Genomic DNA, 19,642 nt, shown 5'->3' with positions numbered 1-19,642 from the left:
GTGGCTCCCAGTCCTACTGTGATCTTGAGGAAATGACTGAAGTTCTCTGAGCCTCCGTTTCCTCAGCTGTAAAATGGGGTTACCCACTTGCCTCATTGAGAGATCTTAACTGCAAGCCGCAGAAAATCGCCGATTGAAGCAGAAAAGGAAAAGTCCGGAGGGAGGCAGGGAGGCTGGAGAAACCAGCTCAGGGCCATGCCGCCAGGAAAGGAGCCCCCCAGACCTGGCCAGGGGTGACATGGCAGGAACCCCAGTGCCCCAGGGCTGCTGGCACGGAACCCTCTGGGCACAGCTACACCTGGGCATGGACACCACCAAGGTGGGTGTGGGCCTGGGGTGCAGTCTGCCGTTTCCTTGAAAAAGATCTCTTGTGTCCCTGCGTCTTTGCTTCCCCAGCCATTGAGCCAGTGGCTGTTCTGATTGGTGGGGCCTGGGCCACAGGCCTATGACCGTCCCCAGATCTCAGAAAATGAGGAAGGACAGCCAGGCTGACCAAGGCTTCCGCCACACGCTTGTGGGGCATTCAGCACAGGCCTGGCAGTGGCCCGATCACTATTTAGGACAATGGGCCACGCCCTATGCAAGGCCTTGGCCACCCAGCATGACCAGGATGTGTGTGACCCCGCCTCTTACTGAACTCTTTGCCAAGAGGGTGTCGGCCGTCATCCAGGGGACAGTCATGGGGGCCTGAAGCAGGCTATGGGATCAGCTGTTTTCCAGGGGTGCCTGGGCAGGCCCCCAGGTCTCTGCCCTTGACACTTGGGGCATGAGGAGAGGCTGGCATTTCTCCTCCATTTCTCACCAAGGAGCGTGGTGCGATTTTGGTGTGCTGACGGCCAGGCCGAGGGGAGAGGGAGGCGTCTGCCGGGGAAGGCATGGTGGGCCATGGAGGTGTGGGCAGCCCGCATTGGCATTGGCTTTGAAAGGGGTCGGCTTTCCTCGAGCAGGGGGCGAGACAGGGAGGCTCTAGTGAGGCAGGTGGGGGGGGGCGAGTGCATTCAGAGGGCAGAGCCGGCGTGAAAGCAGCTGAAAATCCCCCAAAGACCCAGGAACAGACCCGCAAACTCTTCAAGCTCCAGAGGAGAGCATTAAATGTACCGGATCCGCGTCTTGGGGCTAAAAGCTCTTTTGTTTTCCTAACTCAGAGCATCTGAGTTATGGCATTTGCCTCTGGAACCCCCTCGGCAGGCAGAACCGCGCCGACGTAGCAGCCGAAGCCCAGAAATCAGAGTTAAGGGTTAGGACAGGCTTCATGAAAGACCAAGGCACCGGCCCGGGCTCTGCGTCTCCCACGCCGGTGAACTTGGAGCCCATCTCCCGGGAAGTCCATCAGGATTCAGGCCGGGGGGCGGGTAATAGCCCAGGGCCCGGGCTTCAGGGGCCATTACAGGGGAGTCGATGAGGCACACCAGCAGCCCCCCCACACCCCCCCAGCCCTCCTGCTCAGACACCTGGATCAGGGGCCGTGGAAGGAAGGCCGCTCTCAGCTGAGAAGTGCTTGTGAGGCCGATAAACGTTAATATCCATTTGGGCTTCCGTCAAAAGCAATCTTTGCCCAGATACCTCTGGGCATCTGTCAGGATCACCTCCCTGCCACACGGAATCTCTCGGAAACTCAATTGTTGTTTGGGAAGGAGCCCGCCGCCGCCTCTCTGAACCCTGGTACCATATCCTCATTAGGCTCCGTGTCTGAGCTGCCGGGCCTCGAGTGCCNGGAATCTCTCGGAAACTCAATTGTTGTTTGGGAAGGAGCCCGCCGCCGCCTCTCTGAACCCTGGTACCATCCGCGTCTGAGCTGCCGGGCCTCGAGTGCCGACACCGGATGGCTCTCCCTGGTGGACAAGGCATCTGGGGCCGGACGCTGCAGCCCGAGCCTGCTTCCTGGCGAGACCAGACCGGCCAAGGACGGAGCTCAGCGGCCCTGGCCACCTGGAGGGAGCTTGACAGCTTCTATACCAGCGCCCCGCCCGGCATGCCTCCCACCCCTGGAACGCCGCAGAGCCCCCTCAGAGAAGGAAGAGACGTGTCCAAGCAGCCCGCCTGGGGCAGCGCCCAGACCTCCTGAGGCCCAGCCTCACCCGTGTCTGTGGAGCTGGCCGCCCGGCATGCCTCCCACCCCTGGAACGCCGCAGAGCCCCCTCAGAGAAGGAAGAGACGTGTCCAAGCAGCCTGCCTGGGGCAGCGCCCAGACCTCCTGAGGCCCAGCCTCACCCGTGTCTGTGGAGCTGGCGTCACACTGTGGCCCTTAATTATCCAGCCCCTGAGCACCAACCCAGGCCAGGGGACCCACCCGCAAGCGGCTGGCCTGGTGGGGAGCTGGCATATTAGTTGACTTGTGTGAGGGCTGTAGGGCTGGGGAGGTGGGGGAGCCCAGAGGAGAGCCCCTAACCCACCCTGGGGCAGCCAACGGAAGCTTCTGGACAGGGAGGTCCAAGCGCTGGGGGACGAGGTGAGAACAGCATTCCAGGCATGCAGAGGTCCGCGGGGACGTGGCAGCGCTTGGCCTGGGACCGCGTGGGCTCTGCTCTGCTGATGCAGGGAGCGTGAGGGGCCGGGACAAGAGGAGGGAGGCCGGCAGGGGCTAGGTCGGGTGTGGTTGTGCGGGCACATTAGAAGGCAGGCTTTGTTCCTGAGGGCCGATGGGGCTCCTGCCGCCCTCAGGGTTTCCCCAGGTGAGGAGTGACCCAGAGACTTGGGGCCAAGGGCACAGTGGTTGTGGGAGAGTAGTTCGGGGAGTGTGAATTCTGTGGGCCCTGAATTGTGGCTGCGGAGAGTAGGGACTGCTGGGAGGGAGAGAGGCCACATGTGGCTCCTTGGGGTGGGGAGACCACAGAGGCAGGTGTGGCATGGGGCCACTGGCCTTGATGGAACCCAAGCCTTCTCTCCACACTCCCCAAAGCCCACAGTGGCCCAGGCCACACAGGGTCATGCTGATTGTCAAGGCCACTCCTGACCTTGACACGGGCACTCAGCCCCCACCCCTGCCCCAGAAAAGGAGGAGGGAAGGCAGGAAGGAAGGACTGTGTCCTGCTGACCTGTGATTCTGGGTGAGGGGCCCGACTTGGCTGCCATGTCCTTTGGGAGACCTCTCTGACCACCAGGGCCCAGCCGTCATGCTCCGTCCTTGTTACAGGTGTGACCAAGCAGTTACCTGTCCACCTGCTGTCACTTGTCACATGAGTGACCACTGGCACTTTTGGCAATGACACATCACCTCACTGAGCCTCACTTTTTCATCTGCTCGGTGAGGCTAACAGAGAACCGTTCACGTGGGGACAGAGTCAGAATCCTTCGCAAGCTCTTCCCCCGTGAGGGGTGCGAGGGGAAGCAGCGGTCCACGCGGAGCCTTGGGGAGTCCCTGCGAACAGAGGCACCTGGCTCACTCCTGTAGGATCTTGCAGCCAAGCATTGCGTTTAAAGGGAAGACTCCTCAAAGCAGAGGCCAGGTTTCCTCATTTGGAAGGCATTGCGTGGGAGCGAGCAGGCCGTTTCCGGCTCACCTCCCCGCTGGCCGTGTGAGACTGGAAGGTCACATCCCCTCTTGTGGCGCCCCCTTCCTCATCCAGTCACTAGTGTAGCCCTTGTATCTTGGGTTGGCCGCCTTGCAAGGCCTGGGAAATGGGGTGGCCATGCCCAGGGCCTGGAGTGGGTTTTGGGTGGTCAGAAGGAAGGGCCAGCTGGGCATCAACCCACAGACCCGCACCCCACAACTTGCCTGCCTCTCTGCCCCGAGGCACAGCCTTGCCCCCACCGACATCTGCCCATGGCCTTGCTGCCACCAGGCCTGTTGGCCCACCCCTTCCCTCGCCTTTGCATGATTACCGCCAGGGTCACCGAAATCAGGTCCAGCTCGACATCTCCTGCCGCAGGAACCGCGATAGGTCGATCCTGCTCTGCGGCCCCACTGGGATTCACCGCGCAGCCGCCTGCTCCCCGCGCCACGAGTGGAGAGGCCCAAACCCCGTTCCTCGCTCTGCCAGGTGCTCTACTGTCCTGCGAGGTCAGCAGCTCAGACATGCTGCTAATTGGCTTTGCTGTGAGAGAAACTGTCCCCTCCCCACCTGAGCTCCCCAGGCAGGGAGGAAAACCCTTCCCTGGCTTGCAAAACATCAAAGAAGCCCAGCCTGGCAGTGGGATCAGGCTCGGGGAGAGATGAAAAGCTTCCTGGGCCACCCCAGCCAGGAAGGCTGGACGGCAGGGCTGTGGGACCCTCCTCCCTGCGTCGGCTGAGGCTTCAGCCCGTCCTTGTAGCACAGGCTGTGGTGGCAGGGGGACCTGCCATGACGTCAGTGGGCCACGGTGTCCCTGAGCCTCAGCCCGGCTCGGCACCGGCTCCCCACTGCCCTGGGGAGTCCTTAGGGGCCGCGCACCCTAATACGTGAGCGAGGTGACCGGCCCCGAGTCCCCTCCGCCCCGCTTGGGGAAAGCTTGCCTCCATGCAGAGCAGTTTGGATTTTGTAAACTTTTAACGTAAAACGGGATAGTACACATGGAGGCTCAGCCCGGTAGCTCAGCGTTTGATAAATGGCAGCTCTGGCAGCGTTTGCCAGGAGCCGGCAGGCGCCAACTGCCAAGACTGGGAAGCGCAGCGGGGCGCCAAGCCCGGGGGTACCATTTTCAGTCAAAAACAAGGACGAGGCCCACTTCCTTCTGGGCTTGGCAGCTGGGTCTGAAGGAGAGAGAGGGGACGTTGGTTAGACCTACTGTGTGCGCCCCGTTTACGCTTTTCCTTCATTGCGCATTTTCCCTGCGGCCCTGCAGGGGTGACGAAGGGATCGCTGCTGGTGCCTCTTTACAGAGAGGGAAACTGAGGCTTGGAAAGGGTCCGTGGCTTGTCTGAGGTCACATGGCCTGTGAGAGGCAGAGCTGCGATTCGAACGCTGGGGCATTCTGTCGCTGTGCTCTTGCCAGCGAGCCCGGGGAGCATCCCGGGGCACGGCCCAGAGGTGGCCAGGAAGGAGGCTACTGCCTCCCGGGAAAGCGGGCAGAGCCTCCCCACGGCCGCCTTTGAAGGGCTACGTCCCACGTCCAAGTTCTTCGTTTCTTAGAAACAAGAATCCGCCTTGGCTGCAGCACCCCCCCCCCAGAATTGCCTGTCCAGGAGGTCTGGGGGGCCGGTGGACCCCAAAACTGCACAACCAACAGGATCCTGCCTGCAAATGATAAACGATTTCTGCGGCGGCTTCCTCAGAGTCTAGGGCAAGTGTGAGATGCTGCCTCCTGGGACCCTTCTAAAGTGGCAGAGACACCCCTCCCCATCTCACAGGGTTTGGACCCACCCAGCCCCCATCTCTTGGTTCTCTGACCACCTGCCAAGACCCTGCTCAATATGCGGTTCAGCTGAGTGTCTCCTACTCCGGGCAGCCCTCCTGGAGCCCACCCCAGCAGCTGGCTCAACATCCTCTGAGCTCCCAGCAAATGTACCAACAATTGTCAGCATCACGGACGACTGTGTATCAGCCAGCGTCTGGAACCGTTACCATGTGGGTGGGAGCTGCTACGACCCCCGTTTTACAGATGAGGAAACAGGCATAGGGACGGAAGGAGCTGCCCAGCCCCGCGACTGCTGGCTTATGCGTCCGCCTCTCCTGAGGCCGTGAGCCTTCTGAGGGCCCGAGTCACCCCGTGAGCCCAGGCACGGCACGCAGTCGTCTGGAGCCGCAAGCTTTTCATTTCGCAAGAGCGAGAAGCCCAGACTTAGGTGTCCACCCTGCCTGTTGGCCGAGTCCCAATGGCACTTGGTGTCCTGGGTGCCAGCCGAGGGGCTGGTCCAGCTCAGCCATGCTGAGGGCTGGGTGCCTCATGGGCCTGGGAAGCAATGCATGCCCCCTAAGCCTTGGGGTGCCCCCGTTCTGCAGAGGTCGCCCCTCCTCGCCACCTTGGCCTGCTTATCTGCCAATGGGAGCACGAGGCCCTCCCTCCCTGGGAGTCGGTGCTGCGGAGACCACAGAACCAGGCTCGGGCGCCCAGGACAAGACCCAGGCACTTAGCACCATGGCAGACGAGCCAGGCGGACAGGGCCCATCCAAGGAAGGCATCCCGGCAGAGATGGGACCTCGTGGAGCACAAGACAGGCCCCTGGGACCAAGCTGACAAACAGGACCATAGGCCACTCTGCTGCCCCCCCGCCCCCCTCCCACTTGCCACCGCCCCAAACGCAGCCGCTCCTTCCCTTGGAACCGCCCGGCACCATCTGCAGGACCATGTGGGCCCGGCCTTGCCTTGGCAGAGCCCCCAAGCATACTTGGAAGACGGGCCGGGTGGCAGGCACTGGCTTTTGAGAATCTGCATCAAGAAAACATGCTGTCTTCCTACGTGCCACCTGCTTGAGAGGCCGGGCGGTGGCTCGAGTTCTGCACGGGTCACTTTGCAGCCGGGACCCGAGGGAGACGCCCCAGGAGCCGGACCCATGAAGATTTCAGCCTCAAAAAGAATTCTTTTGTTTCTCTACTTTTTTTGCCCTTTTTTTTTTTTGGCCTAATTGGGGATTCATGTTCTGTTGGGACAGATGGCCAGGAAGTGGATACATCCATCCTTTGCTCGCTCCCTCTTCGTGTCTTCCCGTCTGGCTGATCCTTGCTCTGTAATTGAAGGCCTTCTGCTTGGTGACATCCATCCAGTCAGCGTCCCTGAAGTCCAGCTGCAGCTCAGCCTGGACCTCGGAGTCAGAGGAGGCAAACTCTTGGGAATGTTGGAGACCCGGCAGCCAGTCTGTGGCCTCGAGGGCGCTTGGAACTTGCTGGCCACGTTGAGCAGCGATCGGCATGAGGGCGAGGCTAGGGTGTTGAGTCTGAGGTCTTGGCCGGGGCCGGGCTCACTGGGTCACAGCCTGGGGATCAGCACAGCCCATGGCAAAGGCCGGCAACATCCAGAGCAGGGGGCCTCAAACTGCGGCTCTTATCTCTTGGCCGGTGGTGAAATCAGTGTAATGACTTGTGATCCACGTTGCTTTCTAAATCGAGCAGAGTGGAATGGAGTAGAACAGGATAGAAAGTATTCGAGCACATCTGTTTTCATAAGGGCAGCTATCGTTCTAGGAAGTTTTGGGTTTCCGATATGAACGCCCGTGAGTGTGTGTGTTGTGATGTCACCTGCCTTTCCTGGGGTCATGGTCATCAAGTCCAAATGCCACTTCTGCAAAGTGTCACCATGGAGGTGTCTGGGCCGTTCACGGCGTGGCTCACGGTTCATGAGCCCCAGGGGAGAGCACTCACGTAGCACACGGTCACCGTGGCTTCTAGGCCGTGGCTTCTAGGCCGGTGCAGATTCAAACCGTCTCACCGGGAGGGTCAGCCACACGTGGGTGCTTGAGGCGTACTTTCCTGGGGGGGGGGGTAAGAGAAAGGCAGCGAGGCCCCAGCGGCCCCCGAGCCCACGGATTGTGCACCCAGGCCGAGCCCCAGCCGAGCTCCTGCCTGTTACGGGCAGGGGGAGAGAGGGGCTGAGAACGGGGTTTGGAGGTCAGCTGTTGGCATAAGAGGCCTGGCATTGGGACAGGGAGGCACCCAGGTCTGGTCAGCGGCAAATGAGAGTGACATGGGGGGTAGAACATTGGCCTGTGGGTGTCCAGCCTGGCCTTTGGCTGAGGGCGTGAGAGGTCAGACGGCCCACTCCATGCTCACGGCCCCCTGACTTCTGGCCAGTGTCCGAGCTTCTGTCCACTGTAAGGACGAGGGGGGCAGAGAAGAGGGTTGGGGTAAGGATTCGGTGAATAAGGTGCTCAGGGAGGGACTCAGCCCCAGCATCTGCCGTGGCCAGCTGTCAACACCAGCCCACCTTGGGCACTCTGCCCGTCCGCCTCCATTTCCAGGGCTTACGCCCTGCCCGCGCCCAGAAGCCCAGCACCGCACCCCCCATCCTACTTCATAACAATGGTGACTGGCAGAGTAACAATGGTGGTGATAATAGGACCAGAGCTCTGCCCTTTGCCCATCCCTGGGGTCCTGGGAGGCCGGCCTGGCTTGTCAGTGGGTGAGGATGCACAAGGCCCAGAGGGGAGGGATGATGTCACCTGGCCATACAGCCGCACCTGTAGCAGGGACCCTGTCCTTCCTCTAGGCCCTACCCGGACTGCCTTCCAGAAGCTGGCTATGCTGGGCATACCCACTCTCTCCATGTCTTAGATCAGTCCTGTTTCCCACCTGGGTGAGGGTCCCCTGTGTCCCTCTGCCCTAAGGGAGATGCTGTGTGGAACATCTGAACGGATGAAGGTGGAGTGGGGTGGGCCGCTGGACGGCTCCGGGCCTGAGTCTAGAAGGAACATCAGGGTGTTCCTGGGGGAGGAGCAGAGGGGGAGGGGCAGAGGGGAGATCCAAGGCCAGGCCTGGGCTCAGTGCTGTCGTTCTCCTGCAGCGTGCATGCATTGAGCACCAGCTGTACGCCAGGCCCTGAGCATATCCTCAGTGGACCGCCAGAGCCCATGGGGGAGGTGCTGCTGGGACCCCCAGGTACAGACGAGGAAGTTGAGGCTCAGAGAAGGAGAGTAATGGCTGGCCTCTAAGCGGCAGGGCCCTGGTCCTAACCGTCACCCGCACCCGGCCCCCCGACTCTCTCCCCCTCCGGCAGAAACAGGCTCCCGCTGCCCGCTGCCTTCTCGAGACTTCTCGGGGGAGTGTCTGAGCTTCTGCCAGGATTAAGCCTTTCAAAGGGCACGTGCTCAGGGTCCCAATCCGGCCGTCAATACCGCGGCCCACCACCTCTCAGATCTCTCCGAGCCTGATCGAATTTCCTTCCCCAGCCAGTCCCTTCTGAGCACTGGCACCTGTCAGGGCCCGGCCAGCTTTGCCATAGTGGGGCAAGAAGAAGGAAGTGTCATCCCCCTGCCACTCCCTGACGTCAGAGCTGCCCAAAGGCTGTGAGTGACAGGTCCCCGGGGACAGATGCAGAGCGGGAGGCCAAGCTCACCGCAGACGATGCACCGGGCGGTTCCGGACGACTGAAATCAGGCTGCTTAGTAATGAAACCAGCGGCTCTCGTGGGCACCACAGCAAATCTCTACCGCCCCGCACGCGGGTACAGATGGAGGCGGGGGGGGGGTGCTGCCTTGGCAAGTGAGCAAGGAAAAGGCTTGTTACGCAGAAAGAGTTGGCGAGGGGGAGGGGAGCCAGGAACAGGGTTGTCAGCGGATCCTGTGAATACTCAAGGCAGCTCTGGCCTGGACCCGCGCGCGGTACTTACTTCGAAGCAATTTAACCGATGGGATTCCCGACTCCCAACTCGAGAATGTTATTAAAATGAGTTACAGAGGCCGCTCAGCTGCTCGTTGGCACCCAAGTCACACCCCTGTGGGCTGTGGACTCCTGCCCCCTCCCCGGGAAGTGGCTGGGGCTCTGGTTCCCCAAGCCCCCACTGATCCCCGCCGGGGCCTCTTACGCTGGGGGAGGGCGCGCGTGACTCAGAATGGTTTTGAGAGACGGAGGCTGTGCCTGGGCGCGTGTGTGTTCTGGTTTCTTCAAAACTCCAGAATGGATTTGTGCTCAGTTTTGTTTTGACCTGGGAAAATATACGAGGACCCTTGCCCACCCCTCTTAATGGACCCGTGGAGAAACCGAGGCCCAAGCTGGGATGGGACCAGTCCAGGGTCCCACAGCAAGGCAGTGGAGGCGGGCCTGGAAGCCATGTTTTCTGCAGCCCTGTCCACCAAGTTTCCTTCCTGGGGGGCCATTTGGGGGGGCCTGGGGGCATTCAGTCAATCCCACCTGGGGCTACCATGAGGCCCCTGAGTCCCTGCTCTGCCCCGGGGACCGAGTGGGGCAGGGGACACACATTGGAGCTGGGGGTCCTGGGGTGGTTGGTGCCACCTCTCTGTCCTTTGCAGGTGTTTCAGCGCCGGGAGGACGGCTCCGTGAACTTCTTCCGAGGCTGGGACGCCTACCGGGATGGCTTCGGCAAGCTCACGGGGGAGCACTGGCTAGGTGAGAGCCGTGACAGCTGCCCGGCGCGGCTGCTCTGTCTCCGTGCACCCCAGCCCCAGGGAGCATGCCCTCCCCGCCTGGTAGTCAGGGCCCCCAGGCCTCCACACCCCTGAGCCAGCTCACAGGGGCGCACGGGAAGGTGATCGGTGCGTTCAGTGGGAATGAGGTCAAGGAGCCGGAAGCCGAAGGACGTGCGGGCAGTGTGAGGGGGTCCCTTCGAGGTGTGTGCTTTTCCCCATTGGGACGCCCTGGGACCTGGTCACCGTCCTGGATCCAGTGAGTTAGGGGGCAGGGACAGGGCTCAGTTTCAAGTACAGGGAGGGTCACAACAGCCCCCAAAATACCCTGCATTCAGGGGTCATCCGATGCCCGGTGTGCGCTTGGGGCACCAAGGGCGTAAATCCCGAAAGAGAGGCCGGGGTTCCTGAGGCCCCATGACGCTGCACGTTTCTCACAGCTGTCGCACACGGACTCTGAAGCCTGTGTTCACATTGCCCTTATTTACTTACTATTTATCTTGAAATCCACTTGGGGTTTTACAATTTGAGTATCTTGCCTAAATTCGTTCTGAAGCATACGTCCATAAAAACCACAGGTCTGAGGTCCTACGTGTGTGTGGGAGGTAGCTGGGACTTGAGGTGAGCTTGGGGGTTTTTTTACATGTATATATGATTCACCGTTTTAAAGTCCACCATTCAGGGTTTTTTTTTAGTATATTCACAGAGTTGTGTAACCCTTGCCCCTACCTAATTCCAGAACGTCTTCTCCACCCCCAAACAGAAGCTCTGTGCCCCCATTAGCAGTCACCCCCATTTACATTTTTAACACATATTAAAATGGGGGTGCCTGGCTGGCTCAGTCGGAGGAGCTCTTGATCTTGGGGCCGTGATTCGAGCCCCACGTTGAGTGTAGAGATGATTTAAATAAATACACTTTATAAAATAAAATAAAACACACAGCATTGGACTGACCCACCATGTTGGAATGGCCTTACGCACCCCACAATACACGGGCCCCACTTTGGCTTCCCCGGGCCTGGGTATCTGGGAACGCCCCCCCAGCAGGGCTGGGGCAGGAGGGAAAGGAGGTGAGAANGGAGGAGCTTTTGATCTTGGGGCCGTGATTCGAGCCCCATGTTGAGTGTAGAGATGATTTAAATAAATACACTTTATAAAATAAAATAAAACACACAGCATTGGACTGACCCACCATGTTGGAATGGCCTTACGCACCCCACAATACACGGGCCCCACTTTGGCTTCCCCGGGCCTGGGTATCTGGGAACGCCCCCCCAGCAGGGCTGGGGCAGGAGGGAAAGGAGGTGAGAACAAAGGTGTGAGGCTTGTGGCTGGTGGGGAGCGCCGTCCGAGGGCTGGGCTCTAAGTAGGGGTCAGGAAGGTCCCGGGCCTGCAGGAGTTTCAGGGGAACGTCTGGGGGAAAGACGGGGTCAGTCGCAGAGGTGGGACGGGGTCGGTGCCCACTCGCCCCTGGCACAGAGGTACCTGGGTGGCGATCTACAGTGTCATTTGCCTAATGTCTGGGACCCACGAGGGCAGAACCCTCTCTGTCCTGGCCTCCACTGTGTCCCTGTTAGGGGGCGGGTACCGGCCGCAGAACTTTATTACCCCAAGTCTCTACTTACCTCGCACCTCCCGGCCCACTTGATAGACTTCAGCCCTGACACCTCACACCCACCCGCAGAGGGTGGGTGGCCCTGCCATTGTCCTTCCGTCCGTCCGAGGGCTGGGCTCTAAGTAGGGGTCAGGAAGGTCCCAGGCCTGCAGGAGTTTCAGGGGAACGTCTGGGGGAAAGACGGGGTCAGTCGCAGAGGTGGGACGGGGTCGGTGCCCACTCGCCCCTGGCACAGAGGTACCTGGGTGGCGATCTACAGTGTCATTTGCCTAATGTCTGGGACCCACGAGGGCAGAACCCTCTCTGTCCTGGCCTCCGCTGTGTCCCTGTTACGGGGCGGGTACCGGCCGCAGAACTTTATTACCCCAAGTCTCTACTTACCTCGCACCTCCCGGCCCACTTGATAGACTTCAGCCCTGACACCTCACACCCACCCGCAGAGGGTGGGTGGCCCTGCCATTGTCCTTCCCTTTTATGGATGAGGAAACTGAGGCCCAGAATGAGTGGGGTGTGTGTGGGGGGGGGTGGAGGAAGCCTGGGCAGGATTCCCAAGCTTTACATTATACACTGAACTGTGTGAGTGAGAGCAGGGGCAGGGGAGGGGCGGGGGAGAGGAGCTTCTAGGTGGGAATACCCTTCCCCCGCCCCCCACCTGGGTGGGTGCGTCAAGATAGGGAGAGGGTGGCCAGGTGGGGGCCCTGTTTCCGCATCACCGCCCGCCCCCTTGGAGCGGTGTTGGTGACTCCGCCACTCACCGCATCTTAATTGAAATCTATCAGCAGCCACGGAGGGTGCTGGAAAGTGCGGGAGGAAGCATTTAAGCGGGGCCTTGATTAGCTCCTGGCAGACCGGGAGCGCTGAGGAGAATGTCAACTCAGCCCTCAACTCCCCTGGCCATTCCCTCCCTGTGCTTTTCCACACTCCCCTGGCACCTTCTCATCCAGTGTTTTGTCTTTTCCTATTGAGTTATGGGAGCTCTTTATATATTAAGGTTATTGATTCTTTGTCAGATACACATGATATATATATTTACTCCCGGTCATTTGTCTTTCAGCCTTTTTTTTTTTTTTTGTAAAATTATTGCTTATTTCCTAGACATTTAAAACTTTTATGTAGCCAATTCTTGCCATGCTTTTCCTTCATATCCTCTGGGTTTTAGGCCCTCCTTTTCCCTTCTAGTTTTACAAAAATGTCTCCTTTTTTTAAAAATATTTTTTGAGTGTTTGTATTAGATACAGATCTTGAATCCATCTGGGAGTTTGTCAGGGTGACGATATGAGGTTTGGGGGCCTAATATTTTTCCTCTCCATTTTAACCCACCAGCTCCCTCTTCCTCCAACTCTGATGGTGATGGGGTCCGATCTCAGCTCACCATCCAAGGGCCCAGCGAAATGGGGGTTGGAGAGATGCAGAAATTGAGGAGAGAGGGAGAGCGAGGGAGAGAGATGGCCTTCACAGCAAGAAGGATGAAGAGGAGGACCCCCAGCGCCCCCACCCTGCCCCTCCTCCAGGGCACCCTGCCAGGGGCTCCTCGTGGGCACGGGGATGGCTTCGCCCAGAGGAGTGGCGTGCTAATGGTGGTCCCTGGGGCACCAGCAGCCACTCAGTGGGGGAAAGGAATCTGAAATCTTCCAGCATCCCTCCCGGGCTGGTGTCCCTCTTGCCCTAGCCCTGGATCGGGTTGTTTGTCCTGGACAAGAACTGGGTAAGAGCAAGGAGCAAGGAGTCTGGACAGGTCTGCCTGGGTTCAAACCCCAGCTCAGCCACTCCCCAGCTGTGTGGCCTGGGCCGGTCCCTTCACCCCCCCTGTGCCGCACCCTCACCCATCGAGCAGCCCCTGCCTCGATCATGACAACCGCAGCGAACACCTGGATAATGTGTGCAGCAGGCCGGGCCCTGTTCTAAGAGCTGTACAGGGATTCTTTAATTAAATTGGACTCATTCTAATTCTCCTGGATTCATTAAGCCACACGAAGTGCTCGGAACAGTGCCTGGCATTTGCGAGGGCCGTCCAGCTGGTGGGCAGTTGTCATCGTGTCCACCACCTGCCCTTTACATCGTGCGAAGCCCTCGTGGCCCCTCACCTCGGCCCCGGGAGGGTGCAAGCTGGGGCCCCCAGAGGGGGAGTGGCTTGCTCTGTAACTCCAGCCCAGGGAGGAGCAGAGAGAAGCAGGGGGATGAGACCCTTCTCTCAAAGCCCGGTCCGGGCGGGTCCTGGGAGAGTAGGACGGGGGTGGGGGGGGCAGCTGCAGGGAGATGCTGGGTGAGGTCTGCCGCGGGCACTGCTGTTACTCCACTCACGGCAGAGTCTCCCCAGCGCTGCACGTGGACCGTGGGCCCGAGGCTTCCCTCCGGCCTGGACGCAGAAGGGGCCGCATGGTCTTCTAGCCCCTTAGCTTTTCCTATGCCCTGACCCTCCTGCGGGGGGTCTGGAGCTCAGGAGGGAGAAGCTGATGAAATGTCACTTGATGCTGATAACTCGTAATTTTAATTAAACGCCCTCTTAATCAAGAGGTAATCAAACTGGCAGGGAAGCACCTTGAAAGCGAGTGTGTTTGAGAGGGAGGGAGGGCAAGGGACGACGGGGCGCGGGGGCCAGGCCCCGGAGGCAGCAGGAGACTCAGACCCCACCTTCCACTGCTCAGCCACTAAGCCGGAATTTATTGAGCGCCTATTGTATACGGAGTCACACTCAGATGCTGGGGTTCGGTCGTGTTGCTCTCAGTGAGCTTCCATGCTGGGGGGCAGACAGAAAACAGGGAGAGGGACACAGAATGAGAAACACCGAGAGGGGGAGCCCCCGGGTGGACAGAGATCCTCGACCCAGATGGGAGGCCAGGCAGCCTTGCTGAGGGAAGACCTGAACACGAACAGAACCTAACCTGGTGGAGTAGGGAAAAGTGTCCCAGGCAGAGGGAACCGCAATGTGCGAAGACTCAGAGGTTAGATCCCTTCCAGCTGGAGCCCAGAGTGGAAGAGAGGATAAGGGGGGCTGTCACCCCCCACCTAGATTTTCCAGGTTCCTTCTGACTCCTGAAGTTTTTCTACTAACCTTCCGCTCCAACATTTAGAAAGCATAACCTGACTTAAGGCAAACAGAGAAAACCAAACACGAGAAACCGTCAGTCCTGTTTCCTGCCGGACAGAGGCTGACAGGCGGAGGGACGCAGCCAGGGCCGACGGCACGAACCTTCCTGTCACCAACCATGTGAGCTTGGCTCTCGGGTCTCCTCGGTCCCCTCTTGTGGGGGTCACCTTTAAGCCCCCCACTCAACTTCGGCCGTTCTCTCCCCCACTCCAGGGCTCAGAAGGATCCACGCCCTGACCACGCAGGCCACCTACGAGCTCCACGTGGATCTGGAGGACTTTGACAACAGCACAGCCTATGCCCGCTATGGGAGCTTTGGCGTGGGTTTGTTCTCCGTGGACCCTGAGGAAGACGGCTACCCACTCACCGTGGCCGACTACTCGGGCACGGCAGGTAGGACCCGGGGCCGCAGCAGGGAAAAGGAAGGGCGATGTGGGGGTGGGCATCCACCAGTGTCCCTGCCCAGGAGGACAGAGGAACTCCAGGTCTGGTGCTTCCAGCCTCCACCTTCGAGTCCCACCTGGTCCTCATCCCAGCCGCATGAAACAGCAGGACCCGAATTGCTCACCCATTCTGCAGATGAGCAAAGTGAGCCCCGAGCCAGGAATCAGGACAGCTGGGGCTTGGGTTCTGCTGGACCCCTAAAGGGTGGTGGCCACACCCCTCTAGGCTGGGTTTCTCTTAGGTGGAGGCAGGATCAGGAAAGGGAGTGTATGAAAGAGGTGGGAGGAGGGACAGAGACCGCCAGGACCCAGGGACAGCCCGGGGACCCCAAGGTGGCCCCGTGGGGGCATGCGAGCCACGCAGACACCATGTGTGGATATGTGGGGGGGGGCGTCGCGTCCGTGTGTGCACGCATGTCCGGGGAGTCCCCGGGATACACACTGTGCGTGCGCCTGTGCAGGGGACTCCCTCCTGAAGCATAGCGGTATGAGGTTCACCACCAAGGACCGCGACAGCGACCACTCGGAGAACAACTGCGCCGCCTTCTACCGCGGAGCCTGGTGGTACCGCAACTGCCACACGTCCAACCTCAACGGGCAGTACTTGCGCGGCGCGCACGCGTCCTACGCCGACGGCATCGAATGGTCCTCCTGGACCGGCTGGCAGTACTCGCTCAAGTTCTCGGAGATGAAGATCCGGCCGGTCCGTGAGGACCGCTAGACGGGCGCGCCATCCGCGCCTCGCCCCCCCACCTCCTCCCTCCCCGGCCCCGACCCCACCCTGCATCTCCTCCGACGTCCACCTGCCCGCGAGCGGGTAACCTGCTCTCGCGTTGTCCTCCGTGCTGTCCCCACCCCCCACTTTACCTGTGCTGACGTGGGGCAGGGCGCACTGGCCACCCCCCATTCGCCCTGCCCAGACTTTGGCTCCTGGGCTACGCGTCTTGACTTCCCTTGGCCAGCAGTCCGCCAAGCACCCCAGCGCCCCTCTACTTTGCCAGTCCAAACACCTGGTGCTTGGGGGGCACAGAGTAGGGGGAGGCGGCACCCCTGCAGCCCTTTGAGCAGACAGAGGGGCTGTTTGGATCTTTCTGAGTCCGGTCTGAGGCCAGCCTCCTCCGGCCCTCCTGGCCCCCCTCCTTCGCTTCCATGGTGCCTGGGGATCCTACCTCTGCCCTAAGGATGGTGGGGAGCGGTGGTGCGGAGGGCTGCCTGCGTCCGGGGCTGAACAACCATATCCCATCATTCCCGAACCTAGGCTGGGGCGCAGCTGTCTGTGGGGTCTCAGCCCAAGGTGGCCAGGGCCAGGTCCCTGGAGCTCCCACACACCCCCATCCACCCCTGTGTTCCTGCAGGCCTGGAAGGTCCTCAGTCCCTTTGGCTGCTGTGCCCAGCCTCCTGCCTTCCTGGGGCAGCCGGAGCCCCACCCCACCCTGTCCTCTTGTCTTGGGGAGGCTGGGGCACGTCCTGCTCCCTCCTGGCCTGGCCAGTGAGGACCTCTTTATTTTTTGGGCTGCCATGGGCTTGAACCACAATCCCCAATTCCCAGGGACTCCAGGGTCTCAGGGCCTCCTGGCATCAGGCCTGCGGGGTGGAGGTTGGAGGGGGAGGGGGTCCAGTGGCTGTTTCCCCGTTAGCTCAGAAAGTGCTGTCTCAGGGGGGAGGCCGCCCCCTGCTGGTGATCATGGGTGCTGCCACCTCGGGTCCGGGGGGAAGGGAGGGACTCCCTGGGCAAATAGGGGAACTGAGGCACCACCAGATGCTCGAAACAATCTGTCATTGAATCCTCCCAATGCTCAATGTCCCATCATTCTACCCCCAACAAGAACTGTAGGTTCCCAAGGTCAGCGCCCCAGAAGAGCCCCCCTACCCCCCGATGGATAGCGCTGCGACCCTGATGCCCTTGCCCTCAGCCCCAAGCATGGGTTTTTTTTTCTAAGTTCCTCCCTGTGGAGATTTGATGGGGGCCTCTGAGAGGTTCTGGGAGGCCAGCTTGGGAGTGGGGCGCACCAGTGGCCCCCTCAGGCAGGAGGGAGGGGGTGTTTCCTTGTAGGACGCCCGAAGGCAGGTGAACACAGGCAAAGAGGGGAGCGTGGGGTTCAGCTTTCTGTTCCTCTCCCACCAAAGTTGTGCTGCACGAATTGTGCGGCAGAGTTGGCTGGGGGCAGCAGGAAGGGCTCCGAGTGTGGCCGACTGTCTGTGCAAGCTGGCCGGTCCCCCCGTAGTGCCCCCTGGTCATGGCATTCATCCAAGTTTCGCTAGACATCAGCTGTGGGCTGAGGCCTGCCTGGGTGCCGGGCAGCACCGAGTCCCTGCCCTATTGGCACTGGACTTGAAGCAGACACAGCCAAGACATGGGCAGTGCAGCCCGGTGTGACCCGATGCTGGGGGGGCAGCCCAGCTGCAGGGGGGCTGGGGCAGTGTGGGGATGCTGTTTGCGGGCTCCTTATGACTTGAAGGGAAGACCCCCTGCCAGCCCCCTTCTCCAGCCTCTAGAAGGAGAGCCAGCCCACCCGAGCTGCTGAGACCCCCAGCCACAGTGCTGCGACTGGGTCGGACCCCAAGTCCTCATCCCAGGGAGTCCCCTTCTCCCCCACTAGCCCCAGGCTAGAGCCGGCTTCTGCTGCCAGCCTCGCGGTGCCAGCCGCTGTTTGGAAAGTGTCAGGCGTTTTCTGATCTGTCATCAAACAAACTCCTGGTGAGTGTGGTGTAAATGGATTCACAGATGTGCCTGTGCGCCAGGAAGCTCAGGGGCACTCCTGCCAGGGCTTGGCTGTAGAACAGACATGTCGCGGCTCAGGCCTGGTGGGGGGGTGGGGGGAGTGTCCGGACGACCTGGAGACACCCGTTCCTTCCTGCCCAAAAGCACCAGCCCCACGCCCAGCCCAGGACTGGCACCATCATGGGACATGGGCCGGGTCCAACGCTGGCTGAATGGGCACAGAGCCGTCTGGTGGGGCAGCCAAGGCCACAGCACCCCAGTCCCTAAAGGGCACAGCTAGCCCTGCACACCTGCTCTGAGCCAGGGGGGCAGTGGTGAGCAAGGCAGTCTCTGGCCCTGGCCTCCAGGAGCCCCCCTGTGGTGTCTGTGCGAAGGGCCGTCACATGAGTGGGAGTGACCACAGGACGAAGAGGGTGCTAGGACAGTAAGTCGCAAGAGGCAGCTCCCCCAGGACCTGACGGATGACGGATGTGTGCAAACTGTCACCCAGGACCCAGGCTCACCGCACCAGACCGTCTCGAGGGGCCCGAGTTGATGGTTTGGCAGTGGGGGCCTGTGGTCCCGCTATCACATGTGAACGGACCGAGGCCCCTGTCCCTTTCCTTCTTCCTTTGATGAAGACAGCGAGCCAGGCAGAAGAGGGGGTCTCTACACGGGGACCTCGGGGCAGTGCCTGTGGTCCCACAAGCTTCCGGGGGTTCCTCTCCACCAGCACAGGGAGGTTCTGTGGAACCAGCCCGTGGCCTCGCTCGTTCCGCGGCCCCCAAACCTCGGACGCATCTCTGAGAGTTAAACCAGAGGCCACCCTGGGCCGCCTGAGCTCGCTGCTAAGGACGGATGGTTCCCGGGCTCCCACCCTGACGGCCACCAGGACATACGGACAGCGCTGTGAGCAGGTCCCAATTGCATTTCCCCCCTGCAGCCGCATGTAAATTAGTTGGATAAATGCTTGTCTTGAGGCAGAAGGAGTATCACAGGCCCCCCTCTTCCTCGTCCCCCGGCTCCCACCGTCGGCCGCCCTCGTTCACACAGGCCTCTGACCGGCCTGGCTGGGGCCAGAGCCCCATCACCCAGCACGCGGAGCATTAGTCGGCAGAAGCTGGCAGGCATCCGCGACACCAGGAGAGGAGGGAGGGGAGAGATGCTGTGTCTGCGGACACAGGGGGACCGGGGGGGGGGGCCTGAGCTAGGCCTGTGGTCGGCCACATCCGTCCTGTGCGGCTGGAGGAGCAACGTGCCTGCAGGGGATGAGCTCAGCCTCGAACGAAGGATGCGAGGCTTTGGTCCCAGTGGCTGGGTCTCCCCAGGGCCTCCGTGTCTTCACCTGCTTGCAGGCAGAGAGCTGTCCCCAAACCCCGAGTGGGCTGAGCAGCCGGTGGGATTCCGCAAAGCCATTCGGCGGAGGTCAGCCGTGGTGGGATGGCGTGGAGACGTTGCGGGAGCGGGCGAGCCTCAGGCGGTGCCGACGGGCGGCCTGAGCGTCCACGCGGGGCTGGCTGGGGGTTCGCGGAGCTGCTGGAGGGCCGCCGCGTGTCCGACAGAAGCCAGTCCGGGCTGTGCACACTCGGCGTCCTGTGTGTTCCTGTCTCTAATAAAATCTCATGGTGACCTAGCTGGGGCCTCGGCCTCTAACGTCACTTGGGGCCCCACGCCGGACCCCGGGGCGCCTTCCAAGACTCTATCCTGCACGATTTCCCCAGACTCCCTCCCCTTTCCTGTCTTGATTTCTATTGAAGAAACATGTCTCCCGGGCACCTCTGTGCCCCCCAGAGGCCGCACCAGACCTCGAGCAGAGGCGGAGGCACACCCGGCCAGCCGCTGGGCTGCTGAGGCCGGCGGAGGG

At 60.9% G+C, this 19,642-nt stretch overlaps 1 protein-coding gene across 9 annotated transcripts in view; it reads left to right on the top strand.

Annotated features, from left to right (window-relative positions):
• Nucleotides 1-19,642, top strand: part of FIBCD1 (fibrinogen C domain containing 1) — a 36,747-nt gene extending 17,105 nt beyond the window's left edge. For 4 of the 9 annotated variants that reach the window (XM_034664681.1, XM_034664679.1, XM_034664680.1 and 1 more), the window contains exons 8-10: nucleotides 9,818-9,914; nucleotides 14,848-15,027; nucleotides 15,539-19,642. In XM_034664681.1, coding sequence (XP_034520572.1) covers nucleotides 9,818-9,914; nucleotides 14,848-15,027; nucleotides 15,539-15,798 — 537 coding nt within the window. In that variant the 3' untranslated portion in view covers nucleotides 15,799-19,642. Of the gene's footprint in view, nucleotides 1-9,817; nucleotides 9,915-12,869; nucleotides 13,476-14,847; nucleotides 15,028-15,538 lie in introns of those variants that run through there. The other 5 variants (XM_034664683.1, XM_034664682.1, XM_034664684.1 and 2 more) reach the window with 3 other exon arrangements.

The sequence above is a fragment of the Ailuropoda melanoleuca genome, chromosome 7 (assembly GCF_002007445.2).
Source record: "Ailuropoda melanoleuca isolate Jingjing chromosome 7, ASM200744v2, whole genome shotgun sequence".
Lineage (NCBI taxonomy): Eukaryota > Metazoa > Chordata > Mammalia > Carnivora > Ursidae > Ailuropoda > Ailuropoda melanoleuca.
Note: the sequence above shows the minus strand (reverse complement) of the source record. Positions and strands in the feature narration are given on the sequence as shown.